General features: G+C 41.8%; 2 protein-coding genes and 1 long non-coding RNA gene across 4 annotated transcripts; 2 read left to right on the top strand and 1 right to left on the bottom strand.

The window, feature by feature from the left end:
* Positions 1-1,183: 1,183 nt before the first annotated feature.
* LOC149751657 (uncharacterized) lies at positions 1,184-6,782 on the top strand. Its single transcript, XR_016397896.1, has 3 exons — positions 1,184-1,219; positions 5,709-5,885; positions 6,576-6,782. It is a non-coding gene; the product is annotated as an uncharacterized LOC149751657 (long non-coding RNA).
* Positions 6,783-11,198: 4,416 nt separating this feature from the next.
* On the bottom strand, positions 11,199-16,913 carry LOC120111319 (GCN5-related N-acetyltransferase 5, chloroplastic-like). Of its 2 annotated transcripts, none has more exons than XM_088707342.2 (2): positions 16,268-16,913; positions 11,199-11,540 (listed from the first exon to the last, which is right to left on the bottom strand). In XM_088707342.2, the coding sequence occupies exons 1-2, from the start codon at positions 16,816-16,818 to the stop codon at positions 11,369-11,371; spliced, it is 723 nt and encodes a 240-aa protein (XP_088563468.2). In that variant the 5' UTR covers positions 16,819-16,913; the 3' UTR covers positions 11,199-11,368. The 2 variants fall into 2 exon arrangements, with proteins under 2 accessions (XP_088563468.2, XP_038984051.3); XM_039128123.3 differs by having other exon boundaries at positions 11,199-11,627; positions 16,268-16,909.
* Positions 16,914-23,212: 6,299 nt separating this feature from the next.
* On the top strand, positions 23,213-24,263 carry LOC120106396 (MLP-like protein 423). Its single transcript, XM_039119392.3, has 2 exons — positions 23,213-23,458; positions 23,798-24,263. Exons 1-2 carry the CDS (start codon positions 23,278-23,280, stop codon positions 24,067-24,069), a joined length of 453 nt encoding a protein of 150 aa, XP_038975320.2. The 5' UTR covers positions 23,213-23,277; the 3' UTR covers positions 24,070-24,263.
* Positions 24,264-24,600: the final 337 nt, after the last annotated feature.

A 24,600-nucleotide genomic window follows, 5' to 3' on the forward strand; every position in this document is an offset into this window, starting at 1 on the left:
TAGTGGATAGGAAGGACTAAGTTTTGAGGAGGCGCACGATTCCTTATGTAAAGGTGCAGTGGAGCAATCACAGTGAGAGAGAAGCTACTTGGGAGCTGGAGGAGGAGATGAGAGAGAAGTTTCCTGCCTTGTTCTCGGATTGAGGTATGTTTTAATTTCGAGGACGAAATTTCTTTTTAGTTGGTTAGAGTGTGAAGACCCGAATTGGGCCCATCCTAGGGCCCAACGAACTGAAGTCGGCAAGGAGTGCCGACTTCAGTTGAGTCATCGTGGTCTCCCCACGATGACCACGCCGGCCGAACGACCAGCGAATCCCTCGCAAGCCCCCCTCTTCCCTCTTCCCCTCTTCCCTCTCCCTCTCTCTCTCTCTCTCCCTCTCTTTCTCTTCTCTGAGAGCCCCATTCCTTCCTCTTCTTTTTCCCCTCTTTTGAGAAGATCGCCGGAGCCCCGTCGCCGCCGGAGCCGCCATCACCGTCGGGAACCCACTCGTCGACGACCGGAGGTGAGGAAAACAACCTATATATTTGTTTTATGGATTTAAGGGGACAGAAAAGATGGGGAGCCATTCGGTTTTACCTTCCCCTATTTCGGGGAAGATTTGGTGAATTTCGGCCGGCCGACGGTGGCCGGCCGGGGTCAATCCGGCCGAAATGAGTTCGGCCGGAGGTGGGCGAACGGGGGGCCGGGCTTCCCAGCCCCGGTCCCTCTCTTTCCTTCCTTTCTTCCTCTCCTTCTTCTCTCCTTCTCGTCCGGCGCCGCTTGTGACAGCGGCGTGGCCGATGGCGGCTGGCCGAGCGCCGCCGCCGAGGGCCACGGTCGACCGCCGAGGGCCGACCGGAACCACCAGCCACCCTCCTCCCTTCTCCTCCTCCTTCTTCTTCTTCTTCTTCTTCTCTTCCTTCTTTCTTCTTCTCTTCTTCTTCTTATTCTTTATTCTTCCTGGGTTTTCCTTGCTTTGAAGTCCGTGCCCCATTTGTGAACCAGATCTTAAACCGGGTTTAAATTGTGAACCGGTTCCACCTATTTCATGAATGGGTTTTGTTATGGTCTGATCAGACCTGGTTTGGGTTGGGCTAGGAACCTGCTTTTGGGCTGAGTTGGGCCTGATTGGATCTGTGGACTGGTTTGGGTTGGGCCCGAAATCTGATCTGGACCTGTTATCCGGTTTGGTTTAATTTGGCCTAATCTGTTTTGGGCCACAATTGACTTGGGTTTAAAGGTGATGCCGGACCAACTTAAATGGAGGCAGGAGAAGAGGGGAAGAGAAGGAGGAAGAAGAAGAGAAGAAGGAGAAGGGAGGAGAAGAGAAGAAGAGGAAACGTGGGAAAAAGAAGTCTTTTAATTCTGCATTAAACCCTAATCATGAAAATAGTTCCCTATATATAGGGCCCAGATACACAATTTGCATAAACCCCCTTACACAGAAATAAATCCTAATAAACCCACAAATAACACAAATAAATCACAACTAAGCCCTAAAATGCAAATAAGCCTATAAATAAAATAAACCACAATAAACCCTAAAATGCAAATAAGCCCAGAAATAAAATAATAAAATAAATATGCAAATAAACGGGTCTGACTCAATCCGGGGGCTCAGGATCATCTGGATGAAGGATTCTGATGTCCCCATCAACTCCTCCCGGGTGAGAAAAACTCGACCCCATCGAGTACAGGTCTGGCCGGCTGTCATACTGCTCCAGAAGATCGGGGTCAAGGCGCTGCAACTGTGCTCTGGAAATCCACGTCACATCAGACTTTGGTCGACCTTTCCACCGAACAAGGTAACGTTGGTAACCACCGTTCCTGGTTGAAATAACCTGCTCATCCAATATATGTTCTATTTGTTCTCTGCGTGCATGAACTTTGGAAAGTGGTGGCTCAACAGCAGGTAATTGGTCAGGGTGTCCAACATGGGCAGGTATATCAATAAAGGGGTCAGAAGGCATGAATATTATCTTTTTGTATGGGACCAAATCTTCAATATTAAATGTCGCACTAATCCCATAGTCATCAGGAAGATCCACAACATATGCATTCGAACTGATTTTCTTTAAGATTTTGAACGGTTCTGCACTACAAGTTTGCAATTTCTTAAACATATCTGAAGAAAATCGTTCAAGCCTAATTCTTATCATGACGTAATCTTTTTCTCTTAACTCTTTATAACGTCTATGTAAATCAGCAAGAAATTTATATTTTAAATTATTAAAATGACTACAATTGCTGATTTCTTGATGCAATGAATGTGGATGTGAAGCAATTAATTGTGCAGACTCATAGACTCTATACTGATGAGACATGAAAAACAGGTCTATGGGTTGCCTAGGTTTATAATCATGCACCACTTCGAATGGATTTATACCTATGGACTTATGAACCGAACTATTATATGCAAACTCAACTGTCGGTAAAATTAAATCCCAAGTCCTAGCATATGCACTTGGGTTGAGCCTATGATGTGGAAGGTTGGGCAGAAATACTTCGGGAACTAGATCAATTGCGTGTTGGATATCACGCATCGGAAAAAGTGCATCCGGAAGATCATCAGGGACTACATCATTAAGCTCCTCTAGAAGGAAAACTACTATAGGGGAATGTTCAAGATTGGACTCCACATGGGTATCTTTAGCTACAAGTGCCAATTCAGGTGACTGACTCTCAATATCTGTCACTATCTCTTCCACAGTAGTGATGTGAAATGACTTGGTCGTACTTAGATCAATAATCTCCCTTTGGAAATCATTTTGGACAAAATCTAATTCTATAGGTTCGTCTTCAAAGTCTTCTTCATAGTCTTCTATATTTGGTTCATAGACTTCTTCGACATATTCGGCCTCTTGGTTCCTAACTTCTAGTTCAGTAATCGAGTAGGTTTTAGTGGAACATTGGGGCGCTATGTGGACGAATTGTTGACACCTAGAGTATTGGGTTTGGTGCCTAGGAGAGTGGGGAAGGACTACAGGTGGTGCGACCAAACCGATTTTAGGTTGGGCTGTAACAGGGGTTGGCGATTTAGGGGTCCTAGAACTTTGCACGAGCTCACGGATCTCTTGTCTGAATTCCTTGTATCCAGCCCGTATGGCAACGATCTGTTCCTTGATAGACCTCAAAATGTCGGAATTCATGGTAGCTACAGGGGTTTTAGGTTGACTGAGATAGTACTCCATATCACTACAGGTTGGCATGCAATGATGACACTGGGTGTGATGTGAAATGCAGTGTCACTAATGAAACCTTAATAACTATAATGTAGGACCAAAGTTGATGCTGGACAACCTACTAATGCAATCTGTTATGACTTCAGAAATCAGCAAGTCTTCACAATAATAACTTAAAATTTAAATGTTGCTGATTTTTACTTCGGTTATTCAGAATTAAGGATTAAGATTATTCAATTTAAGAAGTTAGATTGCAATCAAGTAGTACAGTTGTTCTGATCCTAAATCAATATGATCGAAGAATGTTGAGAAGCATCCAGTTGTTAGGGTGTGCTAATTTAATATTTAGATTTTAACAGGGCAAATAGGATGGGTTTGAAAGTAGGGGTTCTATGTTCTGAATTTTGACAACAATATAAATTTTCAAGTATATGGCTATCATGCAAGAGAACTAGAACATAATTAAATGAACAAATCCAAGAAAAATGGAAACCTATCACCTGTCGTGAAGTAGTCGACCAAAATTGTGTGCTCGTGGGCTGGGATGACGATTGGTGCGCGGCTGCAGCTGATGGACCCTTCAATTGGCTTCAATTTAGTTCTGATCACAGCACCTTGGTGAGTCTGCTGGGCTTGTAAAATCGCGGGGAGTGGACCTGTTGGTTTTGTGAGATCGGATCAGGCCTCTGTAATGAGGGCTTGCTGGCTTGGGCCCGTGAGGTGGGGTGGCCCGAAACTTGGGCCCAAAAGGGGCCTGTCTGGGGTCGATGGAGGGTTGCTCGGTTGAGCTGCAGTGGCCGAAGACGAAAATGAATAAGGGGAAAAAAAGGGGGGGTGGGGGGGGGGGGGCGCGGCGGAAGGTGACAGGGGTTCGGAATGGGGATGGCCGGCGGCGGCGCAGACGAAGCGGCAAGCGGGTGGCGGCAGAGCTGCGGTGACGACGGTGGCGCGTTGAGGTGGGGCGGCGTTGTGTGCGAGCGGAGGCGGAAACGGCGAGGCGGCGAGGGCGGTGCAGTATGGGAGGTGGGTTGGCGACGGATCTCGACGGCGGCGGGGTGGCGAGGCCGGAGGGGCGACGGCTGCGGCGGCTAGGGTGGAGCGACGCTTCACGGTCAGCGGCAATGCTGCGATCGGCCGCGGGGAAAGAGGCGCACGGCTTGGCGGCGCTGCGGCGACGGTGGGGCCGTGCTAAGCGGGCGGTGGCGACGGCGAAGTGGCGGCGGCGTAGGCGGTGGCGGAGAAGCGACGGCGGACGCAGTGATGCGGCTTGGCAACGGCGGAAGAAGAAGCGGCGGCCGATCGAGACGACGGACAGAGGTAAGGATTTTTCCTTTTTTTTTTTTTTTTTGTCGCGTGCAAGGCACGTGCTACTCTTTTTTTTTTCTTTTTTTTTCTTTTTTTTTTGAATTACAGGTTCGGGTTATCGGGTCCGGATTTTCTGGTGCAACCCGCTCCGATACCCGTTCATCCGCATGTGCAGCTCACGTGCGCTGCTTTTTTTTTTCTTGTTCTTTTTCTTTTCTTTTTTTTTTTTTTTTCCGGAACGGATCCGAGCTAGTGTGGCGGGCTAACGGGTCTGAGACTTACCCGTTTAGCTGGCCGTCTTCAACCTCCGACGGATTCGTTGGGGATGCGCCGGATTTTGTGGCGGTGGCTGCGAGGCGGGATAGAGATCGCAGTGGCGACTCTGGGGTTCGCAGCGACGGGCGGCGGCCGGCTACGGATACCCACGGGGCAGTGACCTCCTCCGAGGGTCGGACACGGCTAGCCGGTGACCAACACAAAGAGCTCGGGCACAGCGGCGCTTTCGTGGGATTGCGACGATCTCCAGCGATGAACTAAAGTCACGGCGGCGATGTTGGCGGTAGGGTGTGGCGGAGAGGAAGCAGCCGGCGAGGGTGGGCGTGGGTGTGGTGACGGGTGGTGGGGAGACCACCGAAGGGTTTCTTCTTTTCCTTCTTTTATTTTGAAATCGAGGGGTTGTTCTCTTTTTTTTTTTTTTTTTTTCTCCGGTGAAAACCGACAGAGGGGAAGGGGGCCTGGTGAAAACCGAGAGAGAAAGGAAAAGAGGAAACACGGGACCGTGGCTTTGGCAGCAGGGGCAAAGCCTCTTGCTCTGATACCAAGTTGATGCCGGACCAACTTAAATGGAGGCAGGAGAAGAGGGGAAGAGAAGGAGGAAGAAGAAGAGAAGAAGGAGAAGGGAGGAGAAGAGAAGAAGAGGAAACGTGGGAAAAAGAAGTCTTTTAATTCTGCATTAAACCCTAATCATGAAAATAGTTCCCTATATATAGGGCCCAGATACACAATTTGCATAAACCCCCTTACACAGAAATAAATCCTAATAAACCCACAAATAACACAAATAAACCACAACTAAGCCCTAAAATGCAAATAAGCCTATAAATAAAATAAACCACAATAAACCCTAAAATACAAATAAGCCCAGAAATAAAATAATAAAATAAATATGCAAATAAACGGGTCTGACTCAATCCGGGGGCTCAGGATCATCTGGATGAAGGGCTCTGATGTCCCCATCAAAAGGATTCTGATTTTAGGGTATATGTTTGATCTTGGGGGCCCATTCTTGGATTTATGAACTTAGGAGTTTAAGGGGTTGAAATTAGTTTAAATTATGTTTCTTAATTAATTAAATAATTAATATTTATGTTTAATCAGGAGTTCGTGATATCTGTGGCAGGGATTTTTAAGCGAACCCAGGTAGGTGACCTATTGCTTTAAAGTAGAATTTTAATATGTACATTGCATATGTTGATGTTATGATTTATTATTGGCATTATATGTTAGAATTAGAATTAAGCATTTAATTTCATAAACTATTAAATTATTATGGGCATTATGTGTTAGAATTAGAAATTAATATTTAATTTCATAAACTGTTATGTACTGTACTATTGGGAGTTTGTTCATGACTTGAGTTGGAAAGTTGATTTGTTGATTTTTAAAATCCGCGTGACTATAATCTAGGCCCCGCCAATGGGATGATACGTTGGCCCTGTCGACTTGTACTGAGGAACTAGTTCCGACACCGCGACCACCGGTGATAGAATAGTGGCGGCACAGGGGTGCATTTTGCTCTTCGGAGCGGCTCAGTGGAGCGTGAGTTTGGCACCAGGGGGCGCGGCACAGTGGTGCGTTGGCTCAGTGGAGCGGCTCTTCGGAGAGTTGTATTGGCACTTCGGTGTAACCATGCCACTGGGTGATGTGGCCGTAGTCATGCGGTTGAGTTATTTTGAGTCTCGGATCGGGTTTACGGATTGTTGTGTGAATTTTTGGATTCATGAGTTTTAGCTGCTTTTTATATGCATCATGACATGTTATATGATGACTTTATTGCATGATGTTGCCTACTGAGCTGTTAGCTCACTCCTACCATTTACATTTTTGCAGGTGATGATATATGATTATGGGGATTACGGGATAGAGTGATCATGATGTAATTAGCTAGTAGATATGGACTTTCTTTTGACTTATGTATATATGGACATTTGATATGAAAACTGAAATTTATCTTTAATTAGTTATTGATGGTTGATCTGATTTATCTGCCTTGCGTGCCTGCGGGATCCGCCCTGCAGGTGCGCGGCGTCTGCTCGCGCCCCGAGCCCCGGGTTCGGGGCGTGACACCTTCTCTCTTGTTGTTGAAGTGTGACGCCATGGCTTTGAGCAATACTACCAGTACCAACATCACTTGGAGGGATCCTTCACGATGACGATCTCCAATTTCTCAGCCTTCTCCTTCTTGAGCTTCTTCAGCGGATGCGCGCGAGAAGCTGGACCATTAGAGACGACGAGAATCTAAAACTTTTCCATCATTCAACTCCACGCACAAACTTGAGACTTGGAATGCAGTATATATCGTCTTAGGAGCTAGGTGAAAGCTAATATATATAGAGAGCGTACGAGGACAAGTTGAATCGGAATTGGAGTCCTAGTCATCTTAGGAATCGCGAACCATGCGGTTTTTTTTTTTTTTTTTTTTTTGTAAAAACCCTTTTGACGTCCTTTCAGCCCACGACCTGAAGGACGGTTGCAAGAGGCCTGACCCAAAACAAACTTGATAAAAATTAGCGCTAGTCTATTAACTTCAGACCCAACCCTTCAACGGCCATAGTTAGATCTTCCTTTCAGGTCCAGACTCAGCTCTATTGAACTAAAAATGCTGGACCAGGATCTCATCCAACCTACGTGCAACCTATTCTTCGAGGGATCCAAAGGATCATCTACTGAAAAGAAACTAGAGAACATCTTTGTAAAGTACGATGCCACGTAACAATTGAATATTATAGTGATAAACCATTCCACGTAACTAGAAAGTACTTCAAAGTCCGTGATCATGAAGCATGATGGATAAGCCAACAGAACTTTAGTCCAGCGGTTGTCACTCCTCTCCGCAGTGATGAATAGGTTTTGGTCCGAGGCTCGAACTAAGAAGACAGTATTCCACGGTATCTATAAAAAATCTAGAAAAAAACTATCATTGAGAAAGTTATATGGGTACCATATACTCTAAACTTCCAAACTTGCCAGGAAGAGAGTCCCCCTACGGGCCGGCTTGTTTAAATAATCGCACTGAAAATCCGATGAGATTTATGGGTTGAACCAGTGCAACCAGCAAAATCATAGGATTACATGTTAGGTTAGATCTATATTCATAAATACACTGGAGTAGCTTTGGAGTAGGTTGATCCGAATCCTATAGAAAAAAAAAGGACCTGCAGCCAAGTTGGACAAGGCCACGGCTACAAATTAAGAATACTAAAGAACTGAGATGTATGAAGCTGGAGCAACAACAACTCGAGTGACGATGCGCTGAAACCTCAGATGTTTCAATTCCCATGCATAGCTGTTACAGCAAACCTAGGTGATAGTCATGCTGCAGCATCTAAGCTTCTTTTTGCAAAATTATATGCAAATATCGTTGGCACTTAATGTGAAGCAACCAAGTGAACAGTGCTAATGGCGGTAACAAACTTGTAGGTGATCCAGTTACATGCAACCAAATGGACCCTTTTTTGAAGGGGAAAACCTGGAGTGTCAGCTACAGCCATCAATCTACATCACAACTTACTCCATTTATCAAGAAAACCTAGTTAGAAGAAATGTGTGTGAGATAGAGAGAGTTGCTGCAATTTTTAGCATTAGAATCCAAGTATACAAAAATTCACATAGGAACATAACTTAGTATAAAAAGTTATCAGATGATTTTGGCACATCTAAATAATAATTGGGTATCTGAGTTATTAGATTACTCTTATCCAAAATAGGTGGCAATTCTTTTGACATCAAGTATTTGCGCTGCTTAAGGGTTGGCCAAATCAAGATGCTGTCTGTCTTGACAACTTTATAGCAAGCCAGCTTTCTTATACAATCAGGATGGAATAGCATCGATCATTCTGCATTGAAAGTATACTTTTCTTTTACCTTTGATTCGACTTGTCAGTTCCTCGCATGCCTCTAGAAGATGCCCAACAATCCCTCTCCTAAAGTAAGGTATAAGGAAAAATCATACATTGTAGAACTCTAAAGAAACTATATAAGAGCATGCAATTTATTAACCTTTGATTCCATTAAAATTTTAGAATTTCAAGATAAAATTTCATAGTATACATTATTTGTTATCCAATATATGAAAAATTTATACATTAAAATTTTGGAATTTTGAAGCAAAATAAAGAGAACTCCCTATCTTTCAGAAGTACCTGACGTGATCTCTATTTTCTTATTTTATGGTTGTTTTTCCATAAAATAATCATGCTAATGAACTAATTGTATGATCTTGTCAAAGAAATCTGAGAGGCAAAATATGATGCTTCATGAATTATCTTGCAATTCCCCATTGTCAAGATTTCAGAGACCTTTTGCTATCTACAAAGGATAATCCAGTCTGGCAGATAAGTCTCCACAATCAGCATTCCATCTGGCTCCAACTCATCTTCTTTCTCCTCATCAAATCTTCCCTTTGCATGAATCCATTGTCTACAGGGTATGCACACACATTCCCCTTTATCCCTGAACTGTAGAACACAAGCAGAATCAGCATTCATTGGCACTAAGAGGGTGCCAATTGGCTCAGTTGTTGGATACCGGCAACCCGCGCTGGAGTCCTGGGCTCACCCATTTGCAGCTAGGCTTCCTCCCATCGTTGTTCTGAAACATCGATAGTAAGTCATTGTGGACTTCCTATATACTTTAATCTTTTTGTTCATTGGAAGAATCAGCAACATAAAGAAAGAAGAGTTAATTCTTGCTGCCTGCATAGAAAAGAACTTCAGGGGAATAGGTCAAACCTACAACCCACCATTACGAGTTGCATTCTGCACAAAAGACCTTCCTATGCTAGCCTGGAAAAAAGATTTGAAAAAAAATTACAAGTCTCAGAAATTTCAGACAATGAACGTCAGACTGTATGGAGTAAGGTTCGCTATATCACTTGGTACCGTACTATATCGAGTGTACTATACTGTACCAATACCAAATCGGTATGCAGTCTTGTATTGTACCAATACTCGGTATGTCTCGTAGTTTTGTACCATACCGCATATCGACACTGTAATAGGATGGTACTGTTATAGGTCCGGTACCGAAACGGCAAACTTTGTTATGGACACCTTGGTCAGTAGGTTGTCATAGTCAAGCGTATATGAGACGATCTATTGGATCACTATTATTTGAGTGCAATGTCTGCTTTTTGGAACTTCCTCTTTCTTTCTATTTCTCAAATCAGGATATTTGCAAGAACACAAGAAAGACTGATTATGTGGACAAATCTATTTCTTTCCACTCTTTGCTACAAGGATAAATATTTAGTTAGATGGAAGGCATTAACTAACAAAATTCAGTGAGGATGAGGCATTGGTGAATAATTATCGTATCATATAGATTGGATATCAGTGGTGCCCTCTGGTCTGTCCTGTTTCCACTCTTCCTGTAGCTGGTTGTCCATATACAAACCAAATTGTTTAGAAAGGAGAGGGGAGACTAGTAGAGCTGCCACGGAGAGCCACTTATGAGCAGCCAATATTTAGCTTGTTAAGAGCTTGAACAATAGTAAATTATTTGAGTTTGAGATTTACCTAGATCCTTCACTTTTTGCTTCGTTAAGCAAAAAATATAAACCAGTAAATGATACATTATATTATATTATTTATTATAACATATTGTTTTAGTTAGGATTTATCATAATCATCAGCCTTTGCCCTTGTTTAAGTGATTAAAGCTATTATTTATCTATAAATTCATAAGTAATGCTTCAAAAAGTAGGCTATCATTATACATTGGATTGTAACAGCTAGAAGTTATGGTGCACTATGACTCGAGTTATTGCAATTCTACCTTTACATTACACCAATTTTGAAACATCTTCTAGTTAAGAGGAGCGGTCTGCCTCCGGTATACAATTGTTTGGTCATGTTATCGTTCATAGGGATGTTCATCAGTCCTTTTTCAGTAGTAGATCCTTGTGATCCTCCTCCATAAGCAGTAAGCTGGCTGCACAAAATCGTGGTTCAGCTTGATTGATCATCCTACATAACTCAATTTGGATCTGATATATCTGTAATACCATTGATCGATTGCGTCGGCTCTAAATTTGAGAGTGCGCTAATTTTTATCAGGTCTGTGTTGGGTCTGACCAAAATGCTTGCATTGCAATCATACTTAGGTCATGGCTGAAGAACTGTCTGCTAATGTTAAACCCTAATTTGGGAAATTGGGAGTTGCCCAGCTACTGAAAGATGCAGGGAGGGCAGGCTCCCACTTCTGGTTCTGCTGCTGGTTTTCCTATCATCCACAGATTCTTGAGGTTCGACCAATATTTTCTCTCTCTTAGGTGAATGCTTTGAGATAAAGGTAATAAAAAGATTATATATCGAGCAATCATTTATTTGTTCAAACATCTGGCCTTACTCTTGAAGTCCTAGCCTATGACAGGTTGTTTTAAATTGAGACTGGACAGTGGCATTGACAGTTAATACATCATTAAAAAAGAGCAGGAAACAACTTACAGGAACATAGGAAACAACCATAAGGCTATTTCACGGCTTCCACCATTCATCAAGAGAACTTGTCACAATATATTCTTTCAATACATGTATACAGCATCCTCATCGAAAAATAGAACTTTAGCATACAAAGTTATCCACTGATTTTGTGGCACCACATGTAAATAATCAGATGGGATGTTAGTTGCAATCCGAGACATCAGACTCATTTTCATCATCTGCAATCGGTGGGAGTTCTTTAAACATCAAGCACCTGCGCCGTTTTAAAAACAGCCAAGTCAAGATGCTGTCTTTCTTGACAACCTTATAACCAGCTTTCTCATACAATCTGAATGGACCTTTAGAAGCCACTCTGCAATGAAGGTATACTTTTCTTTCAGCCTTCATCTGAATTATCAGTTTTTCACATGCCTTTAGAAGTTTCAAACCAATCCCTTTCCTAAAATAGAGAATAAGAACAAATCATATCATGCAGAATCTCTCAACAGAAATCATGCGTGAGTGCATGCAGCATGTTAGCCTTTGATTGCTTAAAATTTTAGAATTTAGAACACCCCCCCCAACCCAAGTAGTTTGAAAGACATTGTAACAGCAAGATGTTAATTCAGGATGACACCAGCAGTTTTCAGCTTGCTAGTTTGAAACCAGAAAGAGAAAAAGATAAAGAACATTACTGTTAGTGATGGAGAAACAAGTATCTTCGTATAGGAATTATGATAACAGTCTGAAAGCAAGTTTACAAAGTTGCATCAACAAATAATAAAATAGTACAAGCAAAAAGAATTTTAAAGGATTACCTTATAGATTAATAGTATTAGGCTTCAGAAAATGTTAGAGCAATTAGCACTTTGTACCCAAGGTATCATGTCAAGGTCTCATGAAAGAGTCTTCGACCTCTAATACATCATTGCATCTTAATCATAAAAAGGGGAAGATATTCTCACAAATATTTATCGTTTCATCACAAGAAACAAAAATAACAGTGGTAACCATAAATAACCCATTATGTAGCTAATTCCCGTTTTTCAAATATGCCCTTTCAAGAAAAAAAGAAACAATTAAAGTTGAAAATGTCAATATCAGCCATAAGAAGAGGGAAGAAGGGAGATAGAAAGCTTGAATCAGTTGGTGCTAATGGCACTTCCCTTAATAACAATCAGGCCTTGACAATCACCTTGAATAAATCTAAATATATGGACAGTCCAGTTCCTTTCTCTCAACCATGCATCTTCAAACCTCAAAAGTCATTACCTACAATCCATTTCTTTTTTTTTCCTTTCTATGACATTGAGACTTGCAATAAACTGAAACTCTGAAATTTTGTCACGAGTTTAAGTTCATGTGTTTTTTAAAAGATGGACAAGGATGGGAATTTGCCATCACAAAGTTTAAGTTCGTGTTAGATCAGACACTGCCGATTTGTATTTCTGAATATCGATTATGCAGACTAATCAATAGTCTTGTGCCCTGCTGTTCCTATTGAAGTTCTATGTATATCTTAAGCTTCTGGTTCTTACTCAATTTACATATTCATCAAGGTATCGAAGCATTAATTATTAAGGTTTAAAGATCTTGACAATCCTTTTAAAAAAGCAGAGAAAACATAATTCAGTACCACAATGAAGGATGGATTTGAAACATGAGAAGATATGCAGTTGAATTCTTTGCTGCAATTATTTAATCTTCATGGCTTGGTGATTTTTCAACATGATCTAAGCATAAGAAGATGAAAGATTTTTTATGTGGGACCTTGAAAAATTGCTAGCTCCAAGTAACTTCTATAGGGCCATGTAGTAACCTAGTCACAGATAGAATTGTTTAACTTTGATTCCTTTTCAACATGCTCTTAAATTTATTATGTAATGGAAAATACATAAAATCCTTCCTTCAGCTTTCAGATTTTGCTTGCCATACAAGATGAACATTAGAAGGCCTTTTTTGGCTAAGTATCCTTCTTTTGAAGCTTGCAAGCTTCATATATACCTTTAGATCACAAACCAATGGTCAATCAAGTTGCTATTGTGTGACCTTCACGTAGCATCATATCTACCGACATCAAATTGAGATCAAACAACAATTTATTACTGAAATTATTATAATTCACCAAAATAGTCTTGTGAGGATGTGCTCTGTTTCATGAAGTATTAATTAGTAGGTAATCTTCATTTGAGAATGTTTATGTTATTTCTGGCATTGGATATATATATTTGGCATGCCTCTCTCTCCAAGCATGTACATGTTTGGAAGATGTTACTACAGAATAAATTGTTCACTTCCATAGGAGACACCATAATCTGCTTATGAACCATGTTCTTACTGCATTGCATCCTGTCTTTCATACTCTGATTGTCATTCTTGCTATCAACTTCTTTTTCACATGCTTTCACACAACAAATTCTCTGGTATTTGGAAACTCTGTCCATGTCTAAATTCCAAACTGCTGAGTGATTTGCTGATAAGATGTAAGTTTCGGTTTCAAAACTATGTTCATGTTGATGATCAGATTGCAATTGGATGGGCTAAAACCAAAACATAAGGATCAAAAGTTGAAAACATCATTAAGAAACACAATAACAGAACAGTTGATAAAACAGTAGACGATATTTCAAAAGAATTTTCCTAAAATAATTGTAATGAAGCCTATTTTTTTTTCTCATTTTCCCCCAATACTGATAGGATGAACTTTAGCACTTGCAAATGTATGGTATTTTTTTTCTTTATTTTATACTGAGTTACATAACGACTTAGATTTCAGGATAAAAAAAAATGTAAGAATCAGCATGTCCTTCAAGTTAATACATATGGCTTAGGCTAGAGACCTGCTGTCATACAAACATGGGAGTAGTTTCAACGCTGGTGAGACCATTTGATGATCTGATATGTAGTAGAGGCCACCGATTCTAGATGTGGGAGGGTGCAGACCTTGGCATCTGTGCTCATGTGCATAGCATGCAGCTTCTCTTTTTCACAAATCTTGGTGCGTGATCAAGGCTAGCGCTGCATTGGACTATCAAATGATATGATGAAGATCATATTGTTGCGGGGACGGCATTCTGCCGGAGCCTCACACAACAGCCTAGCCCACATTAAGCTAGCAGAGAAAGAGGACTGCGTTCCTTCCGAGGTATTGTCCGCTTTGGGCGCTCCGGCCCGCGCGTCCAGCACAGACGAGGGGAGACCACTGCCCTTTGGGCGCTCCGGCCCGCGCATCCAGCGCAGACGGGGGGAGACCACTGCCCTCACGGTTTTGCCCTTCAAAAGGCGCCTCGAGAGGAAAGATTTTCCAACCCCCATTTAAGGCACAGAACCTTCCCGCTACTAGCCGATGTGAGACTAAATACAAGGCCCCTCCCCCTCCCGCAACATAGCCCCCCCAGCGGGAAGGTTATTGAGCCTCCACAGTCCTGAGGGGTAGTCAACGGTCAGAGGAGGCGCCCCTTCCTGGCGCACCATCTGTTGCGGGGACGGCATTCTGCCGGAGCCTCATACAACAGCCTAGCCCACATTAAACTAGCAGAGAAAGAGGATTGCGTTCCTCCCGAGGTATTGTCCGCTTTGGGCGCTCCGGCCCGCGCGTCCAGCACAGACGGAGGGAGACCACTGCCCTTTGGGCGCTCCGGCCCGCGTGTCCAGCGCAGACGGGGGGAGACCATTGCCCTCACGGTTTTGCCCTTCAAAAGGCGCCTCGAGAGGAAAGGTTTTCCAACCCCCATTTAAGGCACAAAACCTTCCCGCTACTAGCCGATGTGGGACTAAATACAAGGGCCCTCCCCCTTTCGCAACACATATAAACCTATATCCTACGAGCATTAGCATATTGTCTTAGGAAGGTTCACAATGCAACAGAGTTGCAGCTTTGTTAAAATCCAAAGGTTCCATGTCATGAAAGAGTGAGTCAATGCCCAATCTTGTATCGTAGTCTATGATATAATTGGTTATTGAGGACGGGATTTGCTAGTGTAGTGATTATTTTGATTCTAGTTTTAGAAAGAGCCTAGTTGATTTATACAGTTATAAGAGTAGTTGATCTATAATGCTCTAGGACTCCAACCAGCAAGCTCAGGTGATACACTTTTTTCTTATTACTGTTATATAGTTGGATCTGTACCAAAACCAAGCTTATTCTCCTCCCCTTTATCCCGTTCTCCATTATTCTTCTACTTTCATCTAAAATTTTCTTTATTCTGATTTGAATGTAAAATTGATGCAAGTATCCAATTAATCGTTTATTCAAACCAACTCCTGCCTATGCTACATCTAGATGCAAGTGAATCAAACACCTAGATCAAAGTCTGAACAAACTTGGGCGTATTAAATGTGGCCTGTAACAATCTAAGACCTCACCCAAAAAGGCAAGCTATTGGGGTTCCTTGGTCCTATATAAGTACCCAAGATCTATCCAGTGCATAGCCGATGTGAAACTAAACACATACCAGTACTAGTGCTCACGTGCTGCCTCCGTTTAAGGCCTAACGTCCTCGCCCGGCTAAAAGTCCAAATCTATCGAAATTCGATCATAAATGCTGTAAATCCAACCACAAACACCACAATCAGCTCCTGGTCAGACCAAATCGATTCATGCTGCACTATCCACTAGTCCACATAGCCCATGAATTGGGTTTGCTCTAATACCATTTGTAACAACTTAGGATCTTACATGAAAAGATTAGTTTATTTAGATTCCTTGATCTACCCAAAATCTATGCAGTGTATAACCGATGTAGGATTAAACATACGTCCGCACGAGTCCTCACACGGCCATTGCCACTATCATACAACATCATTCTCATGGCAGTGGCAGGTTTCCAGAAAGAGCATTACCCATTGTCCACCCAACCCATGACCAGGAAGGAATACAAGCCAAGTACAATTACCAGCGCTAGTAGCTTGCAAGCCAAAGATTCCAGAACCCATGTCGGCGATATCAGACACAGGAAACTCGTCATAGAGCAAAATAAGTAATCCATCAGCAGCAAGCATTCCATGGTTAAAGAAAACTGTAGCTGCTAAAATCAAGAATGGCAAGAAACGAAGGAGAGCAATTCTAAGAAGCAAACCGGCAAAGAAATAGATCCATACCTCCGAAGCGTCTTCGTCACAGAGACGTTGCCAATGTATGGACATTCCGTAGGGGGCCGAGGCGTGCCGACAGCAGGATGCGCCCCGAGAGCATCGAAAGAGATTTCGGCAGTGCATGCCAGCTGCGCCTCTTCGCCATCCTTCTCCTTATAGAACCCGACGAGCACCGCCGCATGCGGAATCACACTCCGCCGCTCGATCATATATTGCTTCACCACGAAGGCGAACATGGAGATGTTCCCGTCCGGCGACTGCTTGTCCCTGTTAAATGACTCGGCGAGGAGCAGGGCCACGGCGTCCAGCTCCTCGTCCTTCATATGGCGGATCTCCAGCCATCCGTGGCCGATCCGGCTGGTGTAGCGGAACTTTTCGAGGATTTGGCGCCTGTCGAGGCCGTCCGGTTCGACGGAGGGTCTCTGCGGGGTCTCCGGAAGAGAATGGATGGCGCAGGTTGGACGGCACCGAGGAGGTGGAGGTGGGGGAGGGAAGCGGCGGATGTGTTGCAGGAAGGGAGCTTCGTGGAGGGAGAGGGAGGTGGGGGGAGACGCCATTGAGCCGAGTTGGTCTGCGTAGGGAGGGTGGGGAATGGAAGGAGTGCATTTTCTGAAAGTGGGTACGTTGCTGCGGGGGAAGAGAATTTGGTTCTCTGGCACTTCGGCTTTCGGCTTTCGGCTTTCGGCTGGCGACTTTCCGAGCCGCGATTCCATTTCATGGCGGTTATTCTTTGCCTCCCTGCTTGCACTGAAGGGATTGGCGGTTGGGGAGGGAGGGAAGTTGAACTTGACCCGCAAAAGGAGATGCTCGATTCCTTTCTTTTTTTTTCGTTGGTTTTTTCTTCCGAGGAGTTCAGACTGCGTATGGCTGGCCAAGGGACTAACGAATTCCTACATGAGATATTCCTCCTCTTTTGTAATTTGATAGAATATACTTAAATTAAAGCTATATAAATTACCGTATTTATCAAAAAAAAAACTCACAAATTAAGTGGGCTCCACTTCTGGCTCAACTTTGAAGCTCGATAATTAACTTAGATTATAATGTAATCCATCTCAACTTTTAGCCGACAGTTTAGTTTATTCACTGCTGCATGCAAATCTTTCCGACAAATTTCATGTTCTATTACCCTAGCGAGACGTGTATATAACATGCACATATTCATATCGTAAGAATGATTTACGTCAAATACTTTCTATATTAATCTATCATCAATATTATATTTATTTTGGGATGGCTTGGCTCACCATTTTGCTCAAAAAAATATTCTATTAATCCTGTTTTATGAAAATTAATAAGAGATTAGGCACTTTTAGCAACAAAAGATAAGTTCTCTCTCTCCGAAAGAGAGGAGAAAAAGAAAAACTATTGTAGAATGATATTGGCCTCTATGGAGCTTAGGACCTAGGACGAGACGACATATGTATTTTTTTAGTCCTGTGACAGGTGTGTGTTCCAAGTCATGATAAAAGATATCAAAGCCAGTTATGATGCTTGTAATAAAATTCTTTCCTTCCAACTTCCAAGTTGATAAATTAGTCGATTTCAAAAAGATCGAGCAGTGGTCCTATTGGCCCGCTAAGACCAATGAATACGACTTCTTGCCTAAAGGAATGAATCATGAAGAAGGACATCTATATTAAGAAACGGCATTGAGATCCCAAAAATCAAGATGGATAGGTAGAATCAGGGCAAGCTTAGCTGCTATTGAACTCAGGTTTAGATGGTACAATCTTTTACATCCTAGGCATAGATAGAGGCTTGATTCTATAAAGCACCATTCTTTTGATCTGTGTCTTGATATCGCGAGTGCTAACGTCATGTCCCTAGGGGCCTAGGCTTCGATTTAGGTAGAGGAGGTAGGTATAGAATAACAGCTAAAGCTGGAACCTCTCTCGATCTTAGATAGAGGAAAGAAAGAAAGAAAAAAAAGTGCAAATTGTTATGAATAATATCAAAGCCAATTTGAACCATGAGCAATATAGCTACAAATCACTGTAGAATGAACCATTTTGGAATTAGTAACAAGACAGTCGTGATATTTGTAATTAGACTCTTCCCTTCCAACTATCAAGTTGATAGATCGATCAAGCTCAGAATGACCAAGGAGGGGCTAGTAAGTAGAGCTTCTTTCCTCAAAAAGTGAGTCACCAAGAGGGAACATTTGTATCAAGATAGTTAGAATCGGAATAAGGTACAGCCACCATCAAAATCTGGTTCAAATATTACAACCACTCACCCCTTTGGCAAGAAGCAATGGTTCGATTCCGTAAACCATTGTTCTTGAGGTTCGGCTCACGTTTAACTCTATACCTTGACAGGACCAGCCCAATCCTTAGGCGACTTAGGCGGTCATCTAAAGCTCCGGCCCAAAGAAGGCCCACCGCAAGAAAGGCCTTAAAAACAAAATGAAAAAAAAAAAAACACTTCTGTAAGTTCATCTTAGGCCGACCCACCGCAGAAAATGTCTCAAAGACGAGACGGCCTTTGGCCCCAAATACATTGGGTCACTTCTGCGCCCTGATACCACAAGTGCTATGCTTAGTCGCCTAAGGACCCGAGCTTCGATTGAGATAGAGAGGCTAGGGCCTGATCTTTGATGGAGAGGGTGGAGCCATAACCCTATCGGTCTCCGGGACACACACACACACACACACACACACACACACACACACACACACACCCCAACACCTCGCTGCTTCAAAAGCTGCTTTTTGTCTTCAAGGAAAGTCTATCTCCGCTTAGCTAACAGGGGGATATATAATATGATTAACTTTTGAGGATTAAGGGGGAACATATCTTGCTGGATCCCATTAGGCATAAATTCGTATCGTAAAAATTTATCTTCCCATTACCGCAGTATCCAATCCAGTCTGCTCATGAAGTCAAACTTCTGCTTGGAGCTCACCTTCACCATCAGCTTGTTCAAAAGGTGGTAGATTCATTTCTTAATTAATCACAGCAACCTTCAAATTAGTACATTAAAATATCAATAGATGTTTCTGACAATTAATCCAGCACTACTTAAAATCTAACATGTTAAAATAGACAAATATATATGCAATTCAGATCTCTTTTTGGCTTTCATCATATCTTCAAATCAGCATAAAGCACCTTCAAACCAATAAAAATAATAATAATGATAATAATAATAAAAGAAACTATTGGCGCATAACCAGCAATCACAGAAAGCAACTAATTACGTGTCCTGATATCATGAAAGAAATAAGTCCAAACTATCAACCACGAAATGGAGCGAAGGAGCCAAAGTGTATCCGGAGTAGGAGCCCACCCTTTCCATTTCCTCCCTCAGTAGCTGGGCGACTCTCGACATTGCAAACTGGGGTTCAAAGGAGATCAGTTGTAAAATTAGTGCAAAAGGAGTACCAGCCGGGCCAAAAACGAAGCTGATACGAATTAGTTCTTGTCTCTCAAAATTAGACTCAAACCATCTGATGAATAGTCATATTTTAGATCTCAATCTTGGATCCAAATCAGCTCTGCTAGGTTCATCAAGATAGACTGGGATGTCACCAAACCCACTCTAGCAGCCTGTAAATAGGATAGATCATGAAGGATCCACTGAAGAGGGACTGAAGAACAACTATATGAATGATGACACTGACCATTCTGGCCTAACAATTGAATATCAGATGCAAAGCATTCCACTTGATGTTTTTGAGTCGTTGTTCATAAACTGTGACAAGTGATCAGAATACATTTTGGTGAAGCTAACTGAGCAGTACACAACCTAAAACATATTGGCAAAACTATGCAAACCTTCAAAAAACTTACTTGGAGCAGGATATCCTTCAATGTCTGAAGTTTTTGGATGTCATAACCAGCCATAAGGCGGACAAGCAGATAGACACCAACGGACAATTCCAAGGAATTGAGGTATATGAAGCTAGTATTGCAATAACTTGAGTTCCATTGGAGCATAATAAATTTACTATTTGCACTAAGCTGATGCAATTTAATCTATGGCGATCTCTCTCTCTCTCTGCGCGCACACGTGCAAGTATGCATGCATGTATGAATCCAGCTAAAAATCAAAATAAAGGTGAAAACAACCAAAAATCTTGTGTCAAAATAAGAGAGTATACCAACTTTGCTAGTTGGCACTCTCATGGTATTAAGTCATATTCATATTGCAACATCAACACCATTTTTTCATGTTGAAATTATATGCGAAATTGTACTTGAAGCAAATGCTAGAAAAGCGCCAGCTGCAAGAACTAAACTCGCACTTAATCCAGTTACATACAACCAAACATAGCATCACATTAGAACAGAAGGGGGAAAAATGGCCACCACTCCTTAAAAAAAAGAAAATGGAAAAAGGAAACCAGCCAAAAATTGAAAGAAAAGAAAGAAAGAGGAAGAATGAAAAGTCTGGATTTTTTTAATAAATATCTACAATATTGATTTCAATTAAGACCAAACTAACCCATTTTTGTAACTCTAGACTCCCCTAATACTCCTAAAATAGGACTTCTAGAAGAACAAAGAGTCTTCCCTATGCTTTCCTAGCAAAAAAAGAAGCAAAAAAAAAAAAAAAAAACTTCTCTAAAATAGTAAATTTCATCATACTAGGACCCTACATAAAAGATCATGAAAATCTCTTCAAAGCACAATCCTAGTAGGTCTAAAACTCTCTTAATCAAACCAGTCCCTAGAAAATATAAATTCTAGAATCAACTTTTGACTTCCTTTTACCCACATTGCCTACGCTTCGCTATTAATATTTTTGATCTTCAACTTTGACTACATCTTGTTGCTCTAAGAAACTCAAACTTTCATGGAACATTTTCTAGAATGTCTTAACATAAAGGCAGTGAATGAAGCACAAACAAAAACAACACTAGTTCATAAGAAAGATTTAAGCAAATCAAAACAATTGACTTAAACTAATGTCCAAAGTTAATTTTCATAGGAAGTAGTCGTTAAAAAATAGACCATATAAGAAGCCACCAACCTGTTAAATGCAAAGGCCCATCAGCCCTATAAATATCACCAACTTAAGAAACTGATAAATCACCCAACCCTTTCCGGTGCATGGGGTCTGAGGTTAGCTTAGCTAAGAATAATACAAAAAGCTACAACAAACTATGACAAAAAAAGCTATTCATGATTAAACAAACCTCAAAAACATATAAACTCGACTGGAGAACATTTGAATAAGCATTTTATCTATTAACCCAATAAGTTTTCATAAAATTGTTTGTCCAAGCATACAATATACAAATAACCTCCATAAATTAATTAGAAGTCAAACTTGATAATACCTAGTAACATAGTGTGATAGCCAACACAAAACAAACCAAATATGTGAACCTATTGTGTAAAAGCTTAGATAACTGGCCCCCAATTATATCTTCTAAGGGCCTTGCATCTAAGTATATCTGCTAAGGGCCTGTGCAAATTCCAGACTTTAAACTGCATGAAGAAGAAAAGATTAATGATCTTTTTTTTCCTTTATATAACACTTGACAGAGCCATGCTTAAATGAGCGGCCTAATCCACGAATCCAGCGAGAAATTCAGCCCAATTTCACTGGATTACCCAAACAGGCTCTAAATTTTAAACCATTTGCATGGTACCCGAACCAAATAAACACTTCATGGATTCGTTGAATCACATCTATCAAAGGAAGTAATCTAAGAACATGGTGACATTGGTAAAAAGCAACTTGATATGTTACCTGCCTAACTAACAAAAATATGTTATTTTGGAGTGTTTACTACTTAGAAACCAGAAAAACATATCTAGTGCAACAAGTTTAAAAGTGTCGAGGAAAGAGAGAAGGAAAGAAATCATCAACAATGATGAAGGTCGGTCCAAGTATTACTATACTGTCTTGGTGGATTTTTACAGTGTTCTTATGCCTGCTACACGAGAACAATAGTGTTCTCCACAGTTGATTGCATTTTAATGTCTGGCTTGTGTGAAACATATTTCAGAGGAAGCTGATTTTGGAGCTACATGCAATAAAACGATGTCCCTTCATCAGAACAATCAAGCATCATTTATCATAGTACTAGGGATTAGGGTTGTATTTTTCGCACGAAGGAAGGATTCACCTTCCTTCACACGAATTCATCATTGGATTGCATAATAGTTGCTTGAAGATCTATGCAGCGGATGAATAAGAGAATTTGGAATGCTTTGAGATCCATGCAAAGAGCTATCCAATGATCAACATCATGAAAGAAGATTATTCATTCATTTGCGCGGAAGATACAACCCGAACCTAAAAAATAAGCCCCATCCTTTGGACCAGCCAGCTATAAAAGTGACTCAATAAATTTCCTAGGTTGGTCTGCCTCAAATTGCCGAGATTGTTAGTTGAGAGGCATGTGACATTTGTCGTCGAAGCATAGTAGCTTAGCATTTCTCACAATTTTATAAGAATAATCAATCCTACTGGCGTTCAAATGTCTGTTGACCCAAGTTCAGCAGCAACTAGAACGGATTAAATTTGGAGAGAAACATAACATTGAAAAAATAATAATTATACTAGTGAAAAGAGGAGAAATATTAAAAACAGTATACCTACATTTGACAAAGAAAAATATATCAAATTACAGGCAAGCAAATTAGTAAAAGATATTTCATGTCAATAAACTCGAGGTATTACAAATTAGGCTAGACACAGCAGTTGCACCTCTCCTTGCTTTATCTCTTTTGATATGACAGTAAATGTAATTCTTGCTTTCTCTGAAGGAAAAGTCCACCCCCAGGCTCAACCCTGCTTGCGGTTTGCTGAGTTTTTCAGTATCCAAGCTCTCAACTCTGCTCTTCCCCGCCGGCCAGAAATTTGACAAGCTGCACCGACAGGTAATAAATACCATAGCCTGCAGTTGATGGAAATTAAGGAAGCACTTAATGGCAAGTGCAGGTAGTTGGGAGTTACATCGAAATGAACACTATATATGCCAGGTCACCTTGTTTGGGATTCATGCTATCGAGCGTTTGGTATCAGATTGTGCAATAGAGAGAAAGCAGTGCCATCGATGGCCTCCAAGGCTGAAGTGGAAGTGGAGGTGAAGTCTCCTGCGGACAAGTTTTGGGGAGCTATAAGGGACTCCACAGATCTCTTCCCCAAGATCTTCCCTGAGCAGTACAAGAGCATCGAGATCGTCGAAGGTGATGGGAAGAGCGTCGGCACCATCCGGATTCTGAAATATGCTGAAGGTAGCAGCATCACTAGGTGTTCATTTAGGCACCAAATTAAAATATTTCTTTGAATTCCTAATACGTTGCTGAGGGCAACGAAAACTCCATCTAATCTCACAAAGCATTTTTTGTAAGGGATTTTGAAACCAAGTAATGAACTGAGCAACTCTTCTTGATAGAATACTGCTAACAGGAACAGAGAACAAAAGCAATGCCAAGCGGGAACTGAGTTGGCAGAATTCTATCAACAATAGTTGCTTAGATTCTGAGAGATCGTCCTCGATTTATAACACTGACACGTAGATGATGTTAGGATTGCAAGTTAATTTGTCCGAGATCATGTGGGCGTTTTGGCAGGGTTTCCAATTGTCACATTCTCCAAGGAGAGGATCGAGGTGGCGGACGATGCAAACAAGCAGGTCTCATGCAGCGTGATAGACGGGGAGCTGGTGGGCTTCTACAAAGCCTTCAAGGCCACTCTTCAAGTGGTTCCAAAGGGTGAAGGTGGCCTGGTGAAGTGGTGCCTCGACTACGAGAAAGCAAATGAAGAGGTCCCTCAGCCGGACCTCCTCCAGGAGACGGCGGTCAAGACCTTCAAAGGCCTCGACGCTTACCTCCTCCAGAACTAATATGTCCGAGTTCAGCTATTTGATGTGTTGGTCGTGCTGGAAATAATGGAAGTAGTCAGGATATCTTTACGGTAACCATGACTACTCGTAGCTTATGGGATCTTAGTGTATCGATTTGCTGGTAGCCATGCTTCTCTCGCTATGCATGGTTAAGCATCCTCTATGAATTATCCATTACTTTTTTTCTTATTAAACATCAGTATCCAAACTTGGATTCCTGCCAAGCGAAGTCCTAATTCCCGCGACTGTTAGCAAGGGAAATCATAAAATGCAACGCTGGGATGGCTAAAGTGAGCTATGATTTCACTGAGGTGGGCCGGTCGACGACTAAAGTGATGCTTGGTCTTCAAACCAGAACATGAAAAATTAAAATGAAGAGATATTTACTTTCGAGAGATGCTCGATAGGTTGGTTTCATAATTTCAGAGAAAATTGAGCACAAAGATAATGGCACCCTTGATCAAATGGTGGCTGCACTCCACCTGCAATAATCCAAGATATCGACGATATCCGTCGCGCACTGAGTGGCCT

Source organism: Phoenix dactylifera, chromosome 11 (genome assembly GCF_051530095.1).
Source record: "Phoenix dactylifera cultivar Ajwa chromosome 11, Ajwa_hap1_PhDact_Kaust_v1.1, whole genome shotgun sequence".
Lineage (NCBI taxonomy): Eukaryota > Viridiplantae > Streptophyta > Magnoliopsida > Arecales > Arecaceae > Phoenix > Phoenix dactylifera.